This window comes from Tenrec ecaudatus, chromosome 1 (assembly GCF_050624435.1).
Source record: "Tenrec ecaudatus isolate mTenEca1 chromosome 1, mTenEca1.hap1, whole genome shotgun sequence".
Taxonomy (NCBI): domain Eukaryota; kingdom Metazoa; phylum Chordata; class Mammalia; order Afrosoricida; family Tenrecidae; genus Tenrec; species Tenrec ecaudatus.
This window is the reverse complement of record NC_134530.1, coordinates 117335613-117360646: the sequence shown is the minus strand read 5'-3', so window position 1 is coordinate 117360646 and position 25034 is coordinate 117335613. Positions and strand designations below refer to the sequence as shown.

Sequence of the window (25034 nt, the reverse complement as noted above, 5' to 3'; positions counted from 1 at the left end):
GAAGACAAAAGTAATAGAATCAGGCTTTTTCTGATGTCTAAGGGAGCACTAATAACACTGTAGCTCATCAAAGACATTGTATAGTTTCCTAGATTAATAGCATAATCTTCATGATTTGAACTCCCCCTCCCCCGAAGCACATATATCTCTGCAGGGTATTTAAGAGATATTTAATTTCTTACCCGGGGGTCAGAGGCTTCAGAATCTTGGAGGGTAGTGTGTGATTTAAGAATGGCTGAATGCACATAACGCCTTGTGTTCCCGTCTTAGTGGAAGCGTTAGGTTGCTGGTGGTATAAAGACTCTGATTACCTGATTCAGGAGCCCTGCTGGCATCGGGGTTACATACTGGCTGCTATGGTTGAGGTTAGCAGTTTGCCAACACCAGCTGCTCTGCAGGGGAAAGACCAGGCTTACTATTCCTGGGAATAGTCTCAGAAACCCACAGGAGCAGTTCTACCCTATCCTGTAGGGTGGCTATGAGTCTGAGTTGACTCGATGGCAGTGAGTTTGGTTTTTGTTTTTTCTTCCCCAGTTCAAATCCCCCCTGTTAGTGTCTAGGTGTGTGTCCTTTGACAGGTTGCCCAACCTCTCCAAGTCTCGGGTGCCCAGTCATAATATTGCCGCTTTATTGGAAGCTAGCTGAAAGATTGAGATCATCCTTGTGAAGCGAGGCAAATAGCAAGTCTTCAATAAACCTAGGCTATTTATCTGATTTTGGAATGGCTCCTGGATGCTTTTCCTTCCCTCACAGCCCCTGCTCAAGGGTTAAAATGTAGAATGATGGAGAATATTTTGATCTCATGAGAGTAGTTTCGTTCCCATAACCACACCATTATGTTTAGGACCTTCAGACAGGTCTTCTCCTTACAGAGTAGTTAGAAACGGATAACTCCCTTGAAGTTGCGGAGTGCCACTGTGGAGACAGGAGACCAGCGACCAGTCATTTCTGACAGTTGGTCTTGCTCCACAGGGAACAAGTCAGCCTGAGTATTGCAGGGCCGCGTCTACTCTGAGGCCTAATGCCCAAGGTATTGGGATACAGAAACCATCTCAATTACTTGACATCAAATATGCATTGATTGCATCCTAAACAGTGGCACTATATTGTAAGAAAAAGAAACTAATAATTACTTTCTAAAGCTTGTCTTCAGAAGTATAACTTAATTCCATGAGCCTTCCTTGTGGTTCATGAAATTAGCGATTCAGAAAGGGAAACACTTCATCGTACATTGAGTGGGTGGTGCATAAAAGAGCAAGGACTTAATACTCGTGAGTAGGAAAAAATGCAGGAATAGAGAAAAGAAAAAAATTACTATACTATTAAAGCGCATTATCATTTGAACTTTGGAATTGTGCTTACTTAAAGTAGAAGTGAGTGGTTTTCCAAAGATCTGTGCTCAGAGTAAATGAAACTTGGTCCATCAGTTTTTTTAAACATTTAAGGAGAACATATTCTTTTTGTTCTGCACCAGTTCATTAAAGAGAAATAGCATCTTATTTTAACCTTTTTTGGTCATTGGTTGATTGATTTTCTTCCACATATTTTCTTTTATAGAACTGTCAATACTGATTGAGTCTTTTTTTTCCTTGTTAACTAATAGAAATAGAACAGGAATTTTTGACATATAAGCAAGCAGCCACTGTGGCCAATTTTTTTTGAGAGGCTCAATTGAAAGTATTTAGAAATGGGATTTCTTTCTGATAAATGAAGCATCCATGGTTGGGTGTGGCTTGACAGTAGTTCATGCAGAATTGAAGTATCTGAGATGGTTTTATCATGTTTCTGATAATTTGATTTTTCAGAGACTACAAATGAAAGCTACACGAAGACTACAGCTTTAAAAACTTCAGTATTATGCATTAGAATGCATAAGTACTTCATTTGAATCTAAACTGATTACTTAGCAGGTTTTTCAGTCACACTATGTGTAAGTCTTATTTACCATGAGCATACAGTAGAAAACCATTCAAAGTGAATTTTATAGACGGTCCTGTGTTTTGAAAGGGAAATACATAGACTGCCCAAGTAAATTATGAGCTGCTTTTTATGGAATTATGAATATGATTTAATTAAAGACTAGGTTGATTTTAGAGTTACTTCCTGCAAGATAGAGGTGAGAAAATTGAGACAAGCTAGTGACAATGGCAGAATCGCTCAGGTTTACACAAACAAAGAGTTATGACAGAGTTAATGGGACAAAGTTACTGATACTGAAGCCCTGTGCACTAGTTATTCCTTAAAGTGAATATGGTGTTTGCATTTTTAAAAGTAACATGAGATTATATCTTTTCATTTGTTAAATTATATTGTGAATTATGATAACTTTACTACTAATATAAAAAGTAGGCCTTTTATTATTAGCAATGTTTCAGTTTCTCTGCTGAGTGCTGTCACTTTTCATTGTTGGGAGGGAAAAGACCCTTAAACAGATGCTATATTCAATATTTCATAAATAAGGCAAGTTTAGTATAAATGATAAAAATCACTTACTCAAAACCACACGACTATTAATTAGTCAACTTAGTACTCAATTCGATGCCTGTTTAATACATGTAGACATGCTCTTAATCACTTTGGACATGGGATCTGCATTAATTAGTTAGTACGTGTTGTGGTTGTTAGGTGCCATCCAGCTGGCTCTTATAGCGACCCTATGTCAAACATAGCAAGACACTGCCCAGCCCTGTGCCATCCTCAACTATTTTTCTTACATTGAGCCGTGGTTACAGCCACGGTGTGAATCTGTCTTGTTAAGGGCCTTCCTTTTACCCGGCCTTCTACTTTGCCAAGCAGGCTGCCCTTCTCCAGGGACTGGCCTCTCCTGACAACATGTCCAAGTCACATACGCCAAAATCTTACCAGCCTTGCCTCTCAGGAGCAGATTTGCTGAATGCAACGCTTCTGTTGATCTTTGACTTCGGCTTTGAAGGTTGTGGATTCAAGCAAGACACAATCCTTGACTACTCCATCCTTTTCTCCGTTTCTCGTGATGCTATCTACTGGTCCAGTTGTGAGGGCTGTGGTTTTCTTTACATTGAGTTGTAATCCATACTGAAGATTGATCTTTAATCTTCCTCAGCAAATACCCCCTTCTCACTTTCAGCAAGCAAATTTGTGTCATTTGCATGTCTCAGACTGTTAATAAGCTGCCCTATGAACCTGGTGTCACATTCGAATCCAGCGTCTCTGAGGACTTGCTCAGCATACAGATTGCATGAGTCTCGTGAGAGGATACAGTATCCCCTTGTTCTATTCCCACAACTGTGTTTGATCCGTGTACAAGCGCTGGATGAGCACAATGAAGGGTCTGGAATCCCCATTCTGCTCACAGCTATCCATAGTTTTTAGGACCCACACAGTCGAGTGCCTTGGCATAGTCAATGACACAGAAGTAAACATCTTTCTGGCATTTTCTGCTTTGAGCTAAGGTCCGTTTGACATCAGCAACAATATCCCTAGTTCCATGCCTTCTTCTGAATTCATCCTGAACCTCTAGCACCTCCCTGTCAATGTAGTGCTGCAACCATTGTTGGAGGTTCTTCAGCAAGATTTTACTTGCATGTGAGTTTGAGCATTCTGTTGAGTCACCCTTCTCTGGAAGGGGTGAAAATGTGAATGTCTTTCAGTTTAATATTTGTTTGGTGTTGGTATTTTGTTATTCTTAATGGACGGATGAAAAATGAATTGTTAACTTCATGAATGTCTAAGAAACAAAAATGATATTGGGTGTAAGAATGACTTCATTGCTCTTTTTCCTCTCACAAATTCTGGGTGCATTACTTTTCTCTGAGTGTAAGCCACACCCCAGGAAGCCTTAAAGCTACAATTGCTGCAACAACGTTGCCTGGAGCATATTGACACCTGTGGACACTGTTGAGATAAGTAAACAGAAGATTCATGTGCATAAAGTTCAGAAAAGTAGAAGTAACATTGAGACATAAAGAACAAAACAAGCAATGAGCAGCACTAATTTCTTCCCTTTGCAGTAGAGTTTTAGTACACCGTTTCCTTCTTCTATTTCTATATCTTTTTTGTTTATTTGTTTACCCTTTAGTCACTAGTAACATATTTACCAAACTGCATGTTTCTCCAGGTTCACAGGATACTTAGTTTCATCTTCGCCACCTTCATGTAACTCTTACTTTCTCAGGAACTGAGTTATTTTTTAACTTCCCACCAAGTGTTTGTGTTCAGAAAAAGAGCAGATAAGTTGACTAGAAAGTACATGTTGGGTAGGATCGAAGACAAGAGACATAATTCTGAGCTTGGACTTGGTGAGATTTTAAAGTGGACTTTAATATAGTCGATCAGCTGTTGTATTAAAATTGGAAATCTTCTATTTAAAAGAATATTAATAGTGGAATCAGTTGGAGTAATTGTTCTAATAGGAAAAGAACAAGCCGTTAGTTAAGCACATGGAGTTGTTGTGTTAAGTGCCATTGAGTTGATTCCAACCCATGGTTACCTTACGCACAGCAGAACGAAATACTGCAGCGGTTCCCGTGCTCCAACCCTTTGCTGCGGCCACAGTGTCAATCCGCACCTCGGAGGCCTTGCTCTTTTTCTCTGCCTCTCTACCACGCCGTCCTTCTCCAAGACTCGTCTCTCCTGACAACATACATGCAGTATGTCAGACCACGCCTTCCCACCTGCCGTCCCAGAGGAACACTGGGTGTGCTTCTTCCGCGACAGATGGGTCTGCCCTTTTAGCAGTCCCTGGTACTTTCAATATTCTCCTCAGCAGCGTGATCCAGCACCCTTTCTTCTTCACTTTTCATTATTCAATATCCAACTTTCAAGTGCATACACCTGAGACAACGGAAAATATGGCTTGAGTCATGGGCACTTTCGTCCTCTAAGAAACATCCTTGCTCTTCTATACTCAAGAGGGGTCTTGAGCAGTAGATTTACCTAATGCACCTCGTCTTTTGGTCTCTTGACTGCTCATATTGTTGCTAGACACTGGCAAATCAGCACCAACTCAAAGTGAGCCCGGCTAAAGAGAGTGACACATGCCCACACTTGTCCCATCCTCACCATCTTTGCTGTGTTTGAGTCTACTGTGGCAGTCACTGGGTCAGGCCAGCTCACGGAGGGGTGTCGCTCTCCCCCTTTGTTTGCTGGCCCTTTGCTTTACTAAGTGTGAAGTCTTTCTCCAGAAATTGGTCCTTCCTGATGGCATGCTCAAAATAAGCGAGACAAAAATCTTGCTATCTTCACTCGGAGCATCCGGTAATAGTTCCTTCAAAACGGACTTGTTCATTTTTCTGGAAGTCCACGGTATATCCAATATTACTAGTTAGTTAACATAAAATTCAGAGACATCTATTCTTCTTTGGGCTTCCTTTTTGCACCTTTTGCATGTGTATGAAATGACTGAAGCTACCATGGCATGGGTCAAGTGTACATTAGCCATCGCCGTAACTCAGAACAATTGAGGGATAATGATGCAGTTCAAAATGGGTTTTGGTGAAATATCTTTGACAGCATTTTATGAGTAAAAACATTAACCATTATGGCTTCAGTGATATGTATAAAGTGAATTATACAGTATAAATATTTATAGCTATAAATCAATGTGAATTCTTATTCTGCTTTGATGAATTGTTTCAATTATTTTAAAATGTCTTTCCATTACATAGGAGGTGCACAATGAATATCTATCTGCATGATGTTGGAAGGATAAAAGAACTGGAAATGTATTGTGATTTATGAAGTAGAATGCAGTGTAATTTATCAGTCACTTAAAAATTAAGCAATTTTTCACAAACTATTTAAAGCAAGGATGGCAACAGTGATGTCAAAGAGAGCAGCAACATAAAACCTCTGAGTTGGCATAGAATTAGTGCCTGGAGAAAGACACATGGAGCTGTCTGCATAGCCTCGGAGGAGCCCTGGGGTGCAGTGATTACGTGTCAGACTGAGATCTGCGTGGTCAGCAGTTCAAACCCCCAGCAACGCAGTGGGAGAAAGACTGCGCTTTCTACTCCCATAAACAGTTACAGTCTCAGACACCCACAGGGTGTCACTGTGAGTCAGCATCGATTGACTCAATAGCAGCAAGGTGGTTGTTTTGTTTTGTAAGTTGTTCTATTGAGATTATGTTGTCATTCTCCCTATAAAAATCTGCAGAGACACATTGTACTTAGGAAGATTCTCAATCCAAGTTAAATATTGGCAGTCTTAGTACAAGGGCTTCTTTATAATGCTGTCAGTCATCACTGTACCGTCTGCTCTGCACTTCTCTGTCCCCGTTCATGGGAGCAGAAGCCGAGAACAAAACAACACAGTCTTGAACTCCCCACAGGCTACTTGATGGTTGCCAGAGTAGAGTAGAGTAATGATGTGGTTTCCAAAATCTATTTTCCTTAGTCTGGCTCCAGTGATTGAAATTCTTGTATTAGAGATAAATTCATTTGATTCAAAGTATTTCACTTTCTGGAAGTAATTTTTAACATTGCTTTTCTTTTCTTAGTACAAATGGTTATTTTTCTGTAGCATTTAGAGAATTAGCTTCTTGTATTGTTTTTCTATCTAAGAGCTACTTTAGAGGTACTAAAAGTACCATTAATGAGATAAAAATAAAAGATATTATTGGTGTTAATTACCATCCGGTTGGCTCCAACTTCTGATGGTCTTATATGTAACAGAAGGAAACACTGCCTAATGCTATGCCAAAAATGAAAGAGAAGCACTCCATGCGGGAGGTTCGGCCCGAGCGTGTCAATGTTACAGTGTTAGACAGAGTTGGCTCAAGCCAGTTTCACCTGGAAGGGCATGTGGGTATATTAGAGATATTTGTGCAACAAATATACTCATGTCAAAATTTAAGTGCCCATAAGTTCTCCAGCTGCCTGGGATCATTCATATATATATATATTTTTTTCATTCATTTTATATATATATATAATTTTATTGGGGCTCACACAACTCTTATCACAATCCATACATCCATGCATTGTGTTATGCACGTTTGCAATTTGTTGCCTTCATCATACTCAAAACATTTACTTTCCACTTGAGCTCTTGGGATCAGCTCCTCATTTTTCCCCTTGCTCCCTACTCCTCCCTCCCTCATGAGCCCTTGATAATTTATAAATTATTATTATTTTATCATATCCTGCAGCATCTGACATCTCCCTTCACCCACTTTTCTGTTATCTGTCCCCCAGAGAGGAGGTTACATGCAGATCCTTGCAATTGGTTCCCCCTTTCTACCCCACCCTGCTTCCACCCTCCGGTATCGCCACTCTCACCACTTGTCCTGAAGGGATCATCTGTCCTGGCTTACCTGTGTTTCCAATTCCTATATGTACCAATGTACATCCTCTGGTCTAGCCAGATTTGTAAGGTAGAATTGGGATCATGATAGTGGGCGGGGCGGGGGGGGAGCATTAAAGAACTAGAGGAAAGTTATATGTTTTATCATTGCTACTCTGCATCCTGACTGGCTCGTCTCCTCCTTGTGACCCTTCCGTAAGGGATATTCAGTTGCCTACAGATGGGTCTTCGGTTCCCAATCAGGACTGATGGTTCCAGGGGGACATGGGAGAGGGGGTGATGGGAGGAAAGGAAGTGGTGTTAACAAACCCAAGGGCAAGGGAACAACAAATGATCCAAAATCGGTGGTGAGGAGGGTGTAGGAGGCCTGGTAGGGCTTGACCAAGGGTAATGTAACCAAGAGGAATTACTGAAATCCAAATGAAGGCTGAACATGATAGTGGGACAAGAGGAAAGTATTTAATATATATTTTAAACAGATAAAAGTCCATTCTTAGAACTTGAAGAAATCCCTGTTTTATCCCTAAAAGTGTTTCCTTTCTCATGGCTATTAATTTTCTTCTCATTCTGAATTTCAGCTTAAAGGGTTTTGTTTTAATTAATTATGGGCATTTCATTCCAGTTTCTCAATTGAACTACAGCTTTCTCTGGCCATTTTTGGCCAAAACATGAACGTAAATTTCCTTTATCTGTATTTCTAAGGAAATTGATGACATGGCTTCTGTAGTGTCTGGCAAACTTCGTTAGAGACTTGGAAGGAATACATCTGTCTGTTGAAATGTGTGGGGCATGAATGGTCCAGTGGTACAATTCTTTTCTCTGTGCCATAGACCCTGAGTTCCATTCCAGGCCAATGTAGTCCATGTGTAGCCACGTATCAGTACCTGTCAGTAGTGGGCTGCGTGCAGTTATGTTGTTGAACACATTTCAGGGAGCTTCCAGACTAAGGTGGACTAGGAAGAACGGCATGGTGCACACTTTTCCCAACTTTAAAACATGCAGTCTTCCCTTGTGTGTTCACACAACTATCTCATGAGCCATGAATAAGTTCTGCATGTTCATAATGAAGTATTCTGGAATTCCCATCCTTTTCAAGGCTATCCATAGTTTGTTTTGACCCACACAGTTGAAGGCCTTGGGATAGTCAATAAACCCAAGTAAACATTTCCTGGTATTCTCTTCTTCCAGCAAGATCTATCTGGTGTAAGTAATGATATCCCTTGTCCCGTGTCCTCTTCTCAATCTGGCTTGTACCTCTGGCAGCTTCTGGAATAATTGTCAGATGCTCTCAGCAAAATTTTACTTGCTTTTCATAGCAATGATACTGTTCTATAATTGGAATATTCATTTGGGTCACTTTCCTTTGGAATTGGTACAAATTTAGATTTATTCCAGTCAATTGGCCAAGTAGTGGTCGTCCAAATTTCCTGACTAGACGAACGAGTTCTTCCCGTGTTTCATCATCTGGTTGAAACATGTCGACTAGTATTCCAGAAACTCCTGGAGCCTTGTTTTGGGCTAATGCTTTCAGTGCAGCTTGAACTTCTTCCTTCACCACCATTGGTTCTTGCTCATATGCATCCTCCTGCAATGGTGGACTGTAGACCAGTTCTTTTGGGTACAGTGATTTCGTGTATGCTCTCCATCTTCTTCGGATGCTCCTGCATCATTCAGTATTCTCCCCAGAGAATCTTTCAATATTGCCACCTGAAGCTTGAATACTTTCTTCAGTTCTCTCAGTTTAAGATATGCTGAGTGTATTCTTCACTTGTGGCTGCCTGATTCTAGATCTTTGCACATTTCATTATAATATTTGGCTTTGTCTTCTCAAGTTGCCCTTTGAAATTTCTATGGAGCTCTTTGACTTCATCCTCTCTTTAATTTGTATGAGCTGCTCTACAATTAAGAGCAAGTTTTAGAGTCTCTACTGATGTCCATGCTGATCTTTTCTTCTTTCCTTCCTGTCTTTGTAATGACCTTCTGCTTTCTTCAGAAATGATGGGCTTGATATCATCCCACAGCTTATTGAGCCTTCTATCATTAGAAGACTCAATTCATCAAATATTTTCTGAGTTTTCGGGTAATTCAGGTGGCACACACTCAGAGTCATTATTTTAGATCTTGTGACTTGATTTCATTTTCTTCAGCTTAACCTGCACTTACATATGAGCAATTGATGGTCTCTTCCACTGACAGCCCTGGCCTTCTTTTACCTGCTGATATTGGGCTTCTCCACTATATCTTCTACATATATATTAAATGTTATTTCTTTGTATTCCCTTGGAAACATCCATGTGTATAGTCACCTTTTGTGTTGTTGCAAAAAGGTATTTGCTATAAACATGTTGTTGGTCTTGCAAAATTCTATTCTGTGATGTCCAGATTAGTTTATATCAAGAAGACTATTATTCTTGTCCATCTTTGTTTGCACCTTTTGCATTCCAATCAGCAGTGATTATCGATACATCTTGACTGCAGAGATAATAACATGCGCAAAAACAAGACAGAGCAAAACCAAGCAACAAAAGAAAAAAACCCAACAAACCAACGACAAAACAACAAAACACAACAAGAAAGAAAAACTTGTAATTAGTTTAAGGACTGTTTGGTGGCCTTTAGGCGTGTTTTCTAGTTGAGTGTGTTGGGGCACCAAGCCCTGGCCCCAAGGTCTATTTTTGGTATTCCCCGGGGACTATGTTGCTCTGTTCCCCTTGTTGTTCTGTTCCACACCCTTAGTGTTTTGCCTCAGTGTGATGGGACCAGATTGGGCAGAATTCCCACACTGTGTTTCCAGTGTTGTCCCCTGTATGGCTATGGGTCAGTGAGGGATGTCCTGTCTCATAGAGGGGCTGGCCATAGGGTCTTCTCTGTGCCTTGGCTGCTCTGAGCAGGAATATTGTCCTCAAGGCTTGGTGGGCCAGGATGTGCCCCACTTTATCTTCCTCCCACTTCATTTTCTCCCATGTGCTCTGATCGGACATGTCCCTACCCCAGAGCTACAAATTCTGTGATGTCCTCTGAAATAAATTCTTCTGGGGGTAGGGGTAGGTAGTTGGGATTGGGGCCAGCCCCTCAGACCTCTCCACTGGTTCCCTACTCCATCCAGCATGTTGTATGACACTACTTGGAGCACTAGGTTGAAGTCTGGTCCCTCTTTCCCTGTGGAGATATAAACAATACCCTCCCCTTGGATGGGGTTGTGCTCTGTGCTCCTGCTACCGATTTCTTTTTAATTTTTTTCCCTTCTTCCCACCACACCCATAGTTGGCTACCATATGTATCCCTGGATTTGGTCTGGCTCCTGCCATGCTACCTTGTCCTTACCCCAGGAAAGTTTAAAGATACCATGCTTTATAAAATAAAATTTTTTGTTTATTTTTCTTGGTCTATAATCAGTGAACTTGACAATGTTGATAAGATAGAAACAGTTCATGTAAGGAGGCAATTATGTGGATATAATGTAAATACAAGCACAGGCTACTTAGCTTCTTGATATAGCTCTCAAACTAATATGATTGTATCTTTATTCTTGCAAGACTTTGACCAGATCATTTAATTTCTGAGAGCTGTTTGTACATCTGTAAAAATGAGAGCAACTGCTTCATAGTATTTCTGTAAGACTTAAATGATTCAATATACTCATAGTGGTTCACAAGACTTTGCACATAGTTCTTCAATAAAATTCCTTCATTCCCTCTCTTTTCTTTCTTTCCCTTCTTCTCATGACCACTTCCTCTATCTCTTTCAAAAAAAAACCAAAACGGAATCTCAAAGGAACTGGGTTTCCAGAGAACAAGGCTTCACATCCCCCCCTTTTATTTTTTCTTGTGTTCACCCCTCAAGGTGGCCTGGTTCCTCCTGTGCTGTAGCGATAAGGACAAAAATCTTGTCCTCAAACTCGCTTTCTTACTTTTATCAATCTTCTTTCTAAATCCTAGTGACATTTCTCTGCTAGAGCATCTTGTTGTAAATTTAACATAGCCTAAATTGCTGAAATCACTGCTTTGTTTCTCAATAGGCACCTCTTCCAATGTTTCCACTACCTAACCGAACACAAAGGAGCCTTGGTGGTGTAGTGGAGTATGTGTTGGACTTTTAATGCAGTGTCAGGCATTCAAAAGCACCAGTTGCTCCAATGAGGAAAAGAGGAGGCATTCTTTTTTTGTAGAGACAGTTTTTATCTGTCCTTTGCCATCAAGTTGATAACAACCTTGGAAACCCAGGGAAGTTCTACTCTGTCCTATAGAGTCTCTGGGAATCAGAATCAACTCTATAACTGTGAATTCCATTTTTTTTAACCAAAGCATCATTTCCTAATCTAATCATTAATTCTAAATTCAATCCTTCAGCTAAATCTTTGTAAGTGATTTTTCCACTCCAATATTCTACATTCTGAAGTCCTAAAGTCTTATCTTCAGTTTGTAGAATATTAATTTGAACTTTCTGTTATTTACAATCTATTATTTATGTCAGCCTTTAATCACACTTTGCTTAAAATTCTTGGGGGGTCCAATGGATAGGAGGTCACTCTCTTGTTCTTTCATATGTGCCACGCTTCCTTTAGACCACAGGTGGATTCACTGATTGTCCTTTAGGCAAAGAACTATTCCCACAGAGTTGATTTGGACCCATAGCAACCCTTTGTAGGGTATCTGAGATCATAACTCTCTACGGAAGCAGACAGCCTCATCTAGCTCCTGCAGAGCAGCTGGTGGATTTTGAACAGCCAGCCTTGCAGTCAGCAGCCTGTTTAACCTGCAGCTAAACTCCTAAGTGTATCCTTATTTCTTTCTTCCTTTACTTTCTTTCAGCTTCTTTCATTTTTCTTGTAGAAGAATGTATTTTTAGGTGAGGAAGAATATCGTCTTTCATCATTTTGGGTGTTAATGTTAGAGACTTAACTTCTATTTAATTAATTTCATTTTATTTAATGTTAGGATGTGATTTATATTATTTGGAAATATTATTTGTTGCTAAATGATATACAGCCTTTTGGAGTCTCTTTGATAAGCCTATAAGCAAGCTCTTTCATGTGTAGTAATTCACTCATAGAGTAATATGGTTATTAAAGAAACTCTGAATATGGTCCATGTTTTTCAGCAATTAAGAAAAAAGTGTGTCTGATTTCAATAATTAAGCATGAATTTTGCCTCATTATGATTGGACTAAAACCAACTTTTAAAAGCTTCAGCACAATCAGCAGATCGATGCTAGATATCATATATATATATATATATATATATATATATATATATAGTGGCTTTTTGTTCTCTATTTAATACTAAGCTACCATTTTTTGTTGATAATAACAAATCATTCACAGGAACTATCTTCAATTAAGAGTTATTCAGAAGAAATTATTATTGAACAGAAATTAAATTTCATAACAAAGAATTGTTAAAGGATTAGATGTGTCTTGGTGAGGAAGCCACATTACTGGTTAAACGGCGACTGGAAGCAGAGTCCCTGTCCTCTACAGGGTGCCCTTTCTGAGTGTGCTTTCTCCTTTCCCACTGCAGGGTCTCAAAGGACACCCAGGGCTCCCCGGGCTCCCAGGTGAACAAGTAAGTATTTTAGATTCCTCCTTAGGTGATGTATTCTGTCCAGTGAGCACACTGCACTGTAGGGGGCTCCAGTGAGAGAATTTTTCCCAGTTTGTCTGTTTTCAGTTTTTAATTTTAAGTGATTTTTCTTCTATTTACTGCAAGGCAACCATGTAAATGATTATGTGTAGATTACCTGTTGTGTGCGAGTGTTTTTTTTTTTAATCTTCAAAAACCCAGGTGAACATTCACTATTTGCTTCACATCGTCCAGACTAGTTCATAAACTCCTATGGTTCAAGGTCTCTTGGAAAATCTTGTAAATGCTACGAACTCCTTCCCCTGAAAAGACAAACTTACACACGTGCACACACACAGGCAGCACATGTGATTGCTGTTTAGTTTCAGAGACCTTATTGGTTCACTGCGGCCGTTTGTAATGCTGTGATTTCCCTATGTTTGCATGAGGAACTGCACATAAATCTGATTAGTATGGGACGAGTGTTGTCATCTGTCACACCCATCCCCGTGGGCATGTTCAAATGTCCAAATAGTTTGGGGACTTGGTTGTTGATCATCTTAGTGCTTGTTCTCGCAAAAAAGCTGAATTTGTCATTATGTCTCAGGGAAAGATGAAGTCGTTTCTCTTGCTTTCAGAGCCTTTTGGCCAAGGCCAGCATGAATAAGACAGAGGAAAGAGAAGACGTTTATAAACTGACTTGTGTGACACATGCCATTGCTCAGGATTCACTAAAGAGCCTCAGGAAGCGTTTGAAGGGAACTCTAGGTAGAAAGGTGGTTAATAATCCTTAAGGAAAAGACATATTGAAGAAAGCAAACATAGAACATGAAGAAACAAGGCCAATTTTCTCTTTCATTCATGTTAAGTGGGAGAATACACGGTGTTCAGGCGCTAAGGCACACTTTCTCACAGTTACCGATGGTGTGCCAACCAATATATGTGTCTGCAGCAGGTGCAGTATCTGATTCCTGAAAAGCAGGCAAATGCCGCAAAGCACTTTGGGAAGTAGATGCGAAGGTTGAGAGGAGATTAGTCCCTGAGGAATTTAAAAATCCAACTTACCAACCAAACAAACAAATAAAAGGTGATGTCTTGGCATATTAATTCCAATGAATAAAAGATGATTCGCCACAAGTAAGTGAAAAACAGACTATGCATCAGTACTGACGAGCTCTCTCATAACCTAGTTTTGTTCGTACATGGTATTGTGCTGAGGGTGTCCAGTGCTTATAGGATCTAAGACTACGTTTTCAAGGTTGAGAAATGTATTTTGGAGTCAATTTTTGCATCCTTTTTCCCTTATCTGCAGAAAAAATGATGTAACTTGTGATAACTTTGAGGAACAGCAAAAAATCACTTTTTATTATTTTACACATATAATAGCTAATTCGCTTCCTGGCAAAACTAAGAGCTAAAGCACTCACCTCTCCACTTCAATATTTTATTACACATGTCTTTGTCTTCTCTCTACCATACTCCCATGGCATAGATATTATTATTAATCTTCTTTTAATAATTACAAAATACCTGGTGTTGTGAAAGATTACACATTGAGCTGCTAACTGCCAGGTCAACAGTTAGACTCCACCAGCACCCCCATGAGAAACATGGGACTGTGTGCTCTTGGAAAGATTTGACGTCTTGGAGCGATAGCTCTGCTCTGTCCTATAGGATTGCCGTGAATCAGAATCAACCTGGTGGCAGTGGCTTACTAAAGAGGTGTCAAGTATCAAACCGCATCAGTAGCAATGCTGGGATTCCAGATGAGGTCTGACTGACTCACTTGGAGCATGTTCTGGAATGTGCAGAGAAGTGGGATAATTGGGCCTGGCTTCCCAGTCCTAATTTCTCAAGGGATTTGTGATACAACTTTGAGGATATAACTTTGAATGGGCTACTTCTTTCCTTCTTTCTTTCTTTTATTCCATGCTTCAGTGGAGAGTGAATTGTACCTTCGTGTAGTTAAGTTTCTTTTGCCAAGTGTCTTTAGGATGTAATGACCTCAGAATGTTTATGCCTTATAAAGACTGTGCTGAAGGCTGATTTGTGCGCTGTGCTCTCCTGCATTGTTGCACCCAGTCATCAAATACAGTCTGTCTCTATCTCTCTCTCTCTCTCATGTTCTCTGCCCCTTCCTCTGTGCTGCTGGAATGGGTTAGATTTGTACATGTTGCCTTATCACTCTCTATGAGAGCCCATTCCATATCAGATTATACTGTGACCTGTCAATAGATCTGTTTTCTATTAAGGTTGAGTTAATTGGTTTGGGCAGGAGTAGTGGTTGGCATTGGCTCACAGCTAGCTCGGTGACTTTAGAGTGTGAAGACAGGCTTTATATTGGCTGCCCTCTGACATATACAAATATAAAGGTTTGGCACGTCTGGCGAGAGACCTATGCATTAGGGGATAGGATGGGGCACAGAGGAAAGCAGCTATAAATAGACTGGAATTAATTTCATAGTGAATGGCTTTCACTAGAGTGCTAGTGAGAGCTATTTATACTTCACCCTCTTAGGAGGCTTCAGCCCTGGATAATGGTCTCTGGAGTCAAACTTGTTGCTCTGAATTCTGCCTCCTGCTTACTAGGCTCCTTAAATACACCCTGAAACATTTCATGCCTCTAGGTTTTCTCATCTGATAAAGATAATCAAACCTACCTGTAGGATTGTTAAATAATTAAGGGATTGCAGGTGAAATAAGACATATCAAGTATATGAAGCAGTGCCCGGCACACAGTAAAGTGTTCGTTAATGTTATGATGGGAATAATAAATGACATATGTGGCATTACTAAGGTAATGTTTAGTACATAAGTAAGACTTCATATCTTCATGTGCTAAAATCCTCCACAAGTAAAAACAGAATTTCTTTATCTAGTAATTCTCAGAAAGTCACGTTTTATTCACATTCTGTTAAATGGTATATTTCTATAAATATATAACAATAAAAATTGTTATATATTATATAAGTATGGCATTTAACAGAATATGATATATATATATATATCTTTCTGATATATGTGCTATAATGTTTGTGGAGCATTGAAAGTGTTCAGTGCATCTTAATGTGGGGACAAGGAGTTGAGTATGGGAGGAGTGAGAGAAATGAGAATAGAATCCTGTTTGGCGTTTCTTTCATCTGTTCTTTCTCTACAAAGACTCGCTAAGCTTTGGTCTACTCTGATTTATATCAGTCCCATGTCTGTCACATAAAACTGTGCCCGATAGACTTTTTTTATAGAAGAAATTTTGGAGGTTTCTCATCAGATCTTCATTCTGGGGTAAGTGGACTTGAACCTTCCATTTTCTGGTTAGAAGCTGAGCACAGCCACTTGAACTCCCCAAGGACTCTATTATCAACAGTATAAATAATACATAGGAAAATGATTTAACAGAAATAAGAAATCTATAAAATGTTCCTTTATCATTTGAGGTTAAATTTTCAGTTCCATGCGCATTTTTCTAGCATTCTTTTTGTTCAAGAGCAAACTGATGAGTCATGAAGGAAGGAAAAAAAGAAAATCAAACCATGAAGGCGGATTCATTCTGATTTTGGCTCCTAATTCTGTAGCAAGTTTCCTTTATTATGTCTTTGCACATGCATCTATTTACCTTTTGTGAGATGCCTTGTTTAAAATCAAGAATGTAGGATTTCCCATTCCAAATGAGATAACTACCCAAAAATGTATTTATCAGATAGATGATGTGTCATTATAAAAGCATTTACTACTTAATAGCTATTTATTTAATCAGATATTCTGTAGGAATGTTTATCTTGAAAGGAGCATGAAGTTGTTTTGAGACTCACTGGTCTCCCAGTTTCCTGAGGCTTATACTCAGATTGTTAAGGATTATTTCAGGACAAGTAAAACAAGAAGTGATTCAATCCAAAAAGACACTGATTGTTAAGAAATATACTTAGTCTTCCTCTACAAAAATGTGTTTAATTGCATAGTACTGGACTCTCTCATCCTACATTTATCCATATTTATGGTGCCTATCATATCTAGGATTAATTTAATCCATTGACATCAAGTCAATTCTGACTCGTAGCAATCCTCTTAGAGGGTCTCAAGGCTGTAAATCTTTATGGGAGCAGAAAGATCTAATCATTTCATTTGTGTTTTTATTTAGTGATATTTTCCTGTTTACAATTCAGACACATGGTTTTAGTCATAAGAGGAATGTAGAATACTCCTAGTGTGTACAGAGGAGAAGATTATTTCCCAAGCTTGAGTATTATATTGCACCAAATGTGCTTTGTTAGATTTCTTTTGACTTTGTTGCCTTCCTTTATTTATTTTCTCATTCCTTTCAGGGGATCCCAGGATTCGTTGGTAATGTTGGTTCACCTGGTTACCCTGGCAGGCAGGTGCAGTAACTGACTTTGTACTTTTCCTTTTATGTCCCTCTTCATAAAATATTGCATGTTTCGAAAATGAGAGCTAATGTTCAAATGAAAAATTTGGTTTTCAAAAATAATGAATTAGCATAGCTAAATAATATAGAAATAACTATTATGCATAATATGGAAACCCTTTCGGCAATTTCACACCAAGGAGTTGTACTGCAAATGAGAGCAGGGTGCAATATACAATATTCAATTGTGTCTTCAGAGTTGAAAGGCTCTGGGACCTAAAAAAATTTTAAAATATTCCTACTACTCATTTTACTACACTGCACTGATGAAGATAAAATAATAGTAAGAGTGGAAACTCTCCTTCTTGAGCATTATTTTTCATTTTTACTTTTTTAGCATTATTTTTAAATAACACAGAACAACATGTGAAACAGTTGGAAATGCTACATATACCACTACCAAATACTTTTATCTGAATTGAATTCAGGCTTTATTATACTGTTTTGAAAGTTCATTTTATGCGTATTATACTTTATTTACTTATAATTTCTATTTTCTCTATTCATATAAATCAAAAATAAAACACAATTGGCTTTGATAGATTTTTTAGTTGATTTCATTCCCTGAAATTATTCATTAGTATACTAGAAAACTGTATTCATATCATTTTTTCTTCTCAAGAATGAAGAAAATAAATAACCCATGGCCAAATCATTATGAAAAAAATAATCTATCATTAACATATTTATGCATATTTTAAGCCATAAACGATACCTTGATATAGTATTAACATAAAGTGCTCTCTCTTATATGTTCCCTCAGAGTACAAAATATAAATACATAAATCTGCAGGCATTGATCTGAAATTTAAAATGTATTCATTTATAAAATTGTAGGACATCAACAAAATAACTTTTAGAATAACTAGAAGAGTTTTTAAAGAACATAGATAGTTCATCAATGAGAAAAAAAGTTTGTCTCTTATAAAACTGTGTTGAGAAACTTATTTTAGACCTCTAAAACATATTTGCATATAGATTCTATGACTCTTTCTGTGCTGAAATTCTAGAGCACCCTGAATATTCATAATCATCATTAGGTCTGTGGCGTTCTGATTTTTATAGTTGTGAAAATAACATCTCTGGAGATACCCTGTTAATCTAGTTATTAGCAGCCCTTTAAAAAGTTCTGTTACGTAATGCATGTATCCGTTGTTCGCACTAGGGTATAGCTGGACCAGAAGGCAATCCAGGTCCTAAAGGTGGAAGAGTAAGTAATCATTTTATCACTTTGTTAAGCATACTTGTGTAAAGTAGAATGAAATATGCAAAATGTTTATATCATTTTCTTAGAAATTATGCTTTTTAAGGAACTTCTGATTTAATTAAAAGTTTTTCTTGAAAAGATACAAATATTTATTTTGTTTAGTACTTATAATCACTTCTGAAAGGGTCCCTGCTGATGCTGCGGATTAGTTCTCTGGCTGCTAACTGAAAGGATGGCAATTCTAAACCACCAGTGACTCCATGGGACAGAGATAAGACTGTCCGCTCCTCTAGAGATTTACATCCTCTAGAGATTTACATCCATATAGAGAGTCACCATGAGTTAGCATCTACTCAATGGTCCTGGGATTAGTTTGGGTTTTCAATTTCATGCCTACTGGAAAAAGGGCCGAATCTGACCTTCCGTAGCCACACAGGGAGGAGAAACCGATTTCACGTCTGTTCAATCATCATTCCTATGAGGCGTCAGACATGCCTCGCCCCTCAAACTTTCTTTACCTTGTTCTGACATCCGCCCTCTCTCCCGCGGCACACTGCTTCTTTGTGGGTTCAGTCACCCCTTGCATTGGACGCACAGACAATGCTCATGACTATGGGGGCTCTTAGGGAAGTTGGCGGGTTACAATCAGCCAGGACTAGAAAACCATAAGGCTACAGCCCTCTCGCTACAGCGCCTCTTCTCCACCTCACTCACGGCCGTGGCTCTGTGGCGGGTCTGTCAGTCACTCCATTTACTTGGCTCTTCTCCGGTCCTGAAAGAAGGCCACGCTGGTTTGAACTCACTGCCATCAAGAACATGCTGACCCATAGTGACCCTGAATGGTGGGATAGACCTGCCCTGTGTTTCTGAGACTAGAAATAACTGTTTATGGGACCAGTAAGTCCCATCTTTGTCCAGCAGAATGGCTGCTGTTTCGAACTGCCCACTAGTGCTTCTAGAGCTGCATTGAGAGTGGTAAATGTGCAAAGATGACCTTGGCTTTGTAAGCCAGACTGAGGGCATTCAGTTACTTGTTCCCAAGGCTAGGAAGCCCACTGGTCTAGGCTCAGCTCCTCTGCTCTTGTCTCACGGCCCCAGTGCTTTCATTTCTGTTGTCTACACTGCTTCAGGCAAGGATCTTGGAGGTGTTCTGCGAGTGGCTCTTCTTTCTTGATGATCCTGTGATTCTTGATCCCGTGATTCCTGCTTGTGAAATGGCTCACTCTTACACCCAGCAGAATGGCAAAACTGGCCAATCCCGGAATTGGACTTACGCACTTAATTGCATGATCCCACCCTGGCATTTGGTTGGAGTTATGCAGACTATACTCCACCTGTAGATAGGAGAGCCATACCAAGTAGTTTCACTTTACCACATCTGCAAAAATAATTCTTATAGTATATAGTCTATAACACTCAATTTTTAGTCCTGGAATAATGTCTGGTAGGTCAGAAAATAAGCATATATAGTATCATTTAAATATGAATATGTAAAGACCTAAATGGTTGCGATGAAAACTATGAATACATTTACATTAAGATGAAATTTATGGAGATAATTTTCTGCTATGTAAACTACCAGGAGGAAAGAAATCCCTCCAAAGAAGGAAATAAGTGTATCATATCAAGAACCTGCCGGTGAACTTCAAAATCAGCAAAGGAAGTTAGCCACTTTTCCTCATTAAGGGATTAAGTAAAATTGCTATGATGTTTATGATGTGTAGTGTATTCCACGTTAAAATTAAAGTTGGGTCCAGGAAAAATTAGGAAAAGTGAACTAAATTTTTCTAGAGCCTATATCTGTGCCTTAATTCACATCAAATGCAAAACCACCATCACTTGCAATTGAGTTGATTCCAAATCCTGATGATCCTGTGTGTTTGGAGTAGAACCATCTCCATAAGGTTTTAAATGGCTCAAATTTAGACTTTCAGCATCAGGACTTTCTGCTGAGGCATCTATGGGTGGACTCCAACTTTCCCACCTTGCAATTAGCAGCCAAGTATATCTCTTATCTAAAATGCTCTTTAAAAACAGGCAAGGAATTAATGCTCACCCTCCCTTTTATCATGACCCCAGTTCTACCTTACAAATCCAGCTGGACTGGAGCATGCACACTGGTACAGATAAGAGCTCTGGGCACATGGAGTCCAGGACAAAGAGCTCCCTTGTCAACAATAATGGTAGAGAGAAGGTGGGGGTAAGGAGGTAAAAGGGGAAACTGACCACAATGATCGTGGTATAACACCCTGGATATGGAATAGCAGCATGGGTGAAGGGAGAGAGCAGATGGTGTACGATATGAAAATAATAATAATTTATAACAGCAAGGGGTCACCAGGGTAGGAGGGTACTGGAGAGAGGGGTAAAAAGAGGATCTGATACCAAGGGCTCAATTAGCAAGAAAATGTTTTGAAAATGATATGTACAAATGTGCTTGATACAATTGCTGTGGATTGTTATAAGAGCTGTAAGAGTCCCCAATAAAACTATTTTTATATAAAAGATTTTTAAAATATGCACTATATTGATTCCTTATATTTTAAAACATTCTTAAATGTTTTCTTCTTTTCTTCTGTATTAATTTTATAAGGTAGAACAGGTAAATCGTCTCTGTTTTACAAATAAGAAAATAGTAAACTGAGGAATTTAAGTGATGTGTCAAGTAAAAGATAGCTTGAACTAGAGCCATGGTCTTCTCACTTTGGCTCTTTCCACAATCCCATGCTGTCTGTACTTTCTCAGTGAGTAAAATTATTACACTCAGGAAGCAAAAGAAATTTGTAATCAAGAGCATGGGTTTCTTTTTTATTAACCCATCTTTTACCAATTTTGTAATTAGTTCATTTTCCTCAAATAACTATAATAAAGCTCGCTTTCTCAGTAGGTTGTTGTGGTCGTTATATAATCTGTTGTCAACTTGAGAGTATTAAGAGTGAATGGGTGGGGTTTGGCCTGTCAATCAGATCGCAGCTTGATGATCTCCTTTGGAGTGCTAAGGAGATAAATTGCTCGCTGGAGGTGGGACACACATTCACTCCCTGTGAGACATTCCTGTTGACAAGACACTTAGAACTACACTAAAACCCTGGAGCTGAAGGAGCCATGTGGAGACCCCTGCTAGTGCTGAGATGCTTCCACTGCCACTGGATCCACAAGATTTTCCACCCACTGGCCTGTGATCTTCCTGCATTTGGTGTCATTGCATGTGTTGCATGAGTCTGAAGAGGCCTTTATAGATGGGTATCGAACATAAAGGCTAATATCAGACTTAATCTGGACTAGACGGGGATGTTTTCTTAATGTAGAATTACTCTTTATTTAAAACTCCTTTCTGAACACATATGAGTGTCTATGAATTTGTTTCTGTAGTCTACCCGTATTAACACATTGTGGTACCTTGGGAGTGGGGCACTAGAGAAACAAATAATAAAGCTGGACAGTGGATGTTTGTTTGACCTCTGCCTCACGGTAGTTTTTCTTGTTTGGCTAGCCAGTGGTCAGCCATATCCATGTAGTTTACTGATTTGACAGATTGCAAAAAAGGAACTCTGTTTTTTTGAATCTTGAACTAGTGGTGTTTGTCAGAAGCAGGAAAAAATCTGGAGCCCTGAAGAAACTCTCCACTCTAGGACTGAACTGTTAAAGGGAGCCTGTGGGCGGGCTGAAATGCTTCCTAAGTGATCACCTGGATTTACTTGTTGAGTGGAAGTGAGAGAAATGCAGCAATAAAGAGATGGGTTGAGTCTGGCCTCTGACACCCATGGACCTGGTTCACAGGGACTAGAGAAGAAGATGAGAGCGGGTTGATTGGTCTGAAGTTCATGACCTAGCACAAGAGGGCTAGTTTATTGAGAATTTGTGATGGGGCCTATGGTCTAACAGCAAGGCAGCCAATAGGCACCTGGTGAGTTTAAGTGAGGCAGCCCACACTGAGCTGACCAGAACCCAACCTGATGAAGAGAAGTCATTTGAGCCTGTGAACTGGTGCATACTGCTACAGATTTTATGCAAGGCCTTCCCTGATTTTCCTTTGCTTCTGGATGTGGATTCACAAGGTTCCAACTGGGAAGAAGATTCTTCACATCAAAGAATCTGATAGTCTCCTCAGGGCACTGGCTTGATGTACGTGGGCAGAATAGAAATTAGATACCCAAAATTGGGGGGATAAAGGCATGAAGTAGTTGGCTTACAAACTTTCATAGGTGTAGGAATATATCCATAGGATTATAGTGTAGGTGTTCACATAAGTATAGGATACTTTTGTTTTGTTCACTTATAGAATGTCATGTTTCAATGAGGGTGGCACATATTGAATTATATGCATTTTAGTTTAATCCTGTTAGGTACAGATATGATTTTATTATTGTTTGTTTGAAAAATATATATGGCTAAAGATTTGTGTCAAAGTGTCAAAATTACAAGGGGTGATCTGTGGTAGTTACATAATCTGTTGTCTATTTAAGAGTATTAAGAATGGAGGAGTGGAGTTTAGCCCATCAGTCTGGTTACAGCTTGATGACCCCATTTGGAGTCGCTAAGGAAATAAATAGCTTGCTGGAGATGGGACACATGCTCACTCCCTGCTACACATTCCCATTGACAAGACACATGAGCTACCCTGGAACCCTGGAGCTGAAGGAGCCATGTGGAGACCCCTGCCAGCACTGAGATGCTTCCACTGCCACTGTATCCACCAGATATTCCACCCACTGGCCCATGATCTTCCTGCATTTGGCATCAATGCATGTGTTGCATAAGTCTGAAGAGGAATTTATGGATTGGTATCAGACTTATGGGCTAATATTGGAATTAAGGACTTGATCTGGGCAGTGCTGAAATGTTTTCTTAATGTGCAACTATTCTTTATATCACTATCTTTTCTATTACACATATGAGTGTCTGTGAATTTGTTTCTGTAGTCTACCGAGAATAACACTGTGTGGTTATTAAATGAGATTAACATTCTTATGATACTGGTGAAGAATATTCAAACTACCATGAACTGTCAAAAGAACACACAATTTCGTCTTGCAAGTAGTATAACCACAATGTTCCTTAAAGCAAGGATTGCAAGATTTCGTCTCAGCTGCTGAGCAGCCAGTCCTAGAAAAAGGCATCATGTGTGCAAAGTAAAAGGACAGTGAAAAAGAAGGCCCTTGGTGAGATGGAATGACCCAGTGGCTGCAACTAGGAGTTCAAACCTCACAACTCTTGCGAGGATGGCACAGGGCCTCTCAGTGTATTGTCCTTGTGAGTCAGAACTGACTCGACAGCACTTATCAGCACAACTCTTAAAGCCTGGTGTCTGGCTTATGGTATCTATTTATTGCCAGGATGCTATCTATAATGTTTTCTATGTCCAATTTTTTTTGGGGGGAAATAGATGGGCAGGTCCTTCTTCCTAGTCTCTCTTCGGCTGAAAGCTTCACTTCAATGTGTCCACATGGCTGACATCACTAACATGTGAGGTACTGGTGGCACAGCTCCAACAGCACAGCAGCACACCAACCACAACAGTACAAGAACCCGACGAACCAAAAATTGCTCATATGCAGGTTTCAGTTGAAGGTGAAGAAAATTGAAACAAGTATACAGAAATCAAATTACAGCCTTCATTATAGCCTATCTTAATTTTGAGACCATCTCAAGAAAAGACGTGTTACATTGGATGCTAGTGGCCTAGGGTCAGACCAGTTATGGGGTGACGTCAAGGGTAAAAGAGAGCCAAATAGTTATTAAAAAGAAAAGAATAAAAGACCTACATAAATACCAGAAGGGACTCAGAAACTTGTTCTTGATCATAGAGAAGTTAAAGTAAAAGGAAAAATAAGGCAGTGAAAGGGTTGAATAGAAAATTTCAAAGGCAGCCTTACAAGACAAAGTAAAGTATTGTAATGAAATGTGCAAAGATCTGATATTAGAAAACCTGAAGGGAAGAGCATTCTCAGTATTTCTCAAGATGAAATTGTTAAAGAGAATTTTCAGGTCTGAGTGGTAATACTGAAAGATTAGATGGCCAAGATAATGAACATCAGGGACTGTGTATTCATTCCATCTTCTCTTGATGCTTCCTGCATCAATATTTTGTCTATAGAATCTTCCAGAATTGCAATTCGAGCCTTGAATTTTTTTCTCGAGTTCTTTCAAGTTCAGATACACTGAGCGTGTGCTTCCGTTGTGCTGTCTAAATCTAGGTCCTAGTTCATTTTGTTAATACGTTTGGCTCCTTCCTGAGAAGCTGCCCTTTGAAATTTTATTTAGCTCCTGACTTCATACTTCTCCCCACTAGTTTGTTACTTTATGATTAAGGACAAGGTTCAGAGTCTCTTCTGACATGCACTTTCATGTTTTCTTTCTTTTCTTTCTAATGACCTTTGGCTTTCTTCAAGAATGATGTCCTTGGTGTATTCTCAGCTCAATTGGGTCTTCTATCATTCCAGTGTCAACTCTTTTCTTGAGATGTTCTCCACATTCAGCTGGGTTACACTCAAGGTCATATTTTAGTTCCTGTGGACTTGTTCTAATTCGCTTCGGCTTTATCCTGAACTTACATATGAAC

General features: G+C 39.3%; 1 protein-coding gene across 2 annotated transcripts in view; it reads left to right on the top strand.

Moving 5' to 3' along the window:
• Nucleotides 1–25034, top strand: part of COL24A1 (collagen type XXIV alpha 1 chain) — a 400055-nt gene that overhangs the window by 76911 nt on the left and 298110 nt on the right. For both annotated transcript variants that reach the window (XM_075557916.1, XM_075557926.1), the window contains exons 8-10: nucleotides 12804–12848; nucleotides 17165–17218; nucleotides 18431–18475. In XM_075557916.1, coding sequence (XP_075414031.1) covers nucleotides 12804–12848; nucleotides 17165–17218; nucleotides 18431–18475 — 144 coding nt within the window. The remainder of the gene's footprint in view (nucleotides 1–12803; nucleotides 12849–17164; nucleotides 17219–18430; nucleotides 18476–25034) is intronic.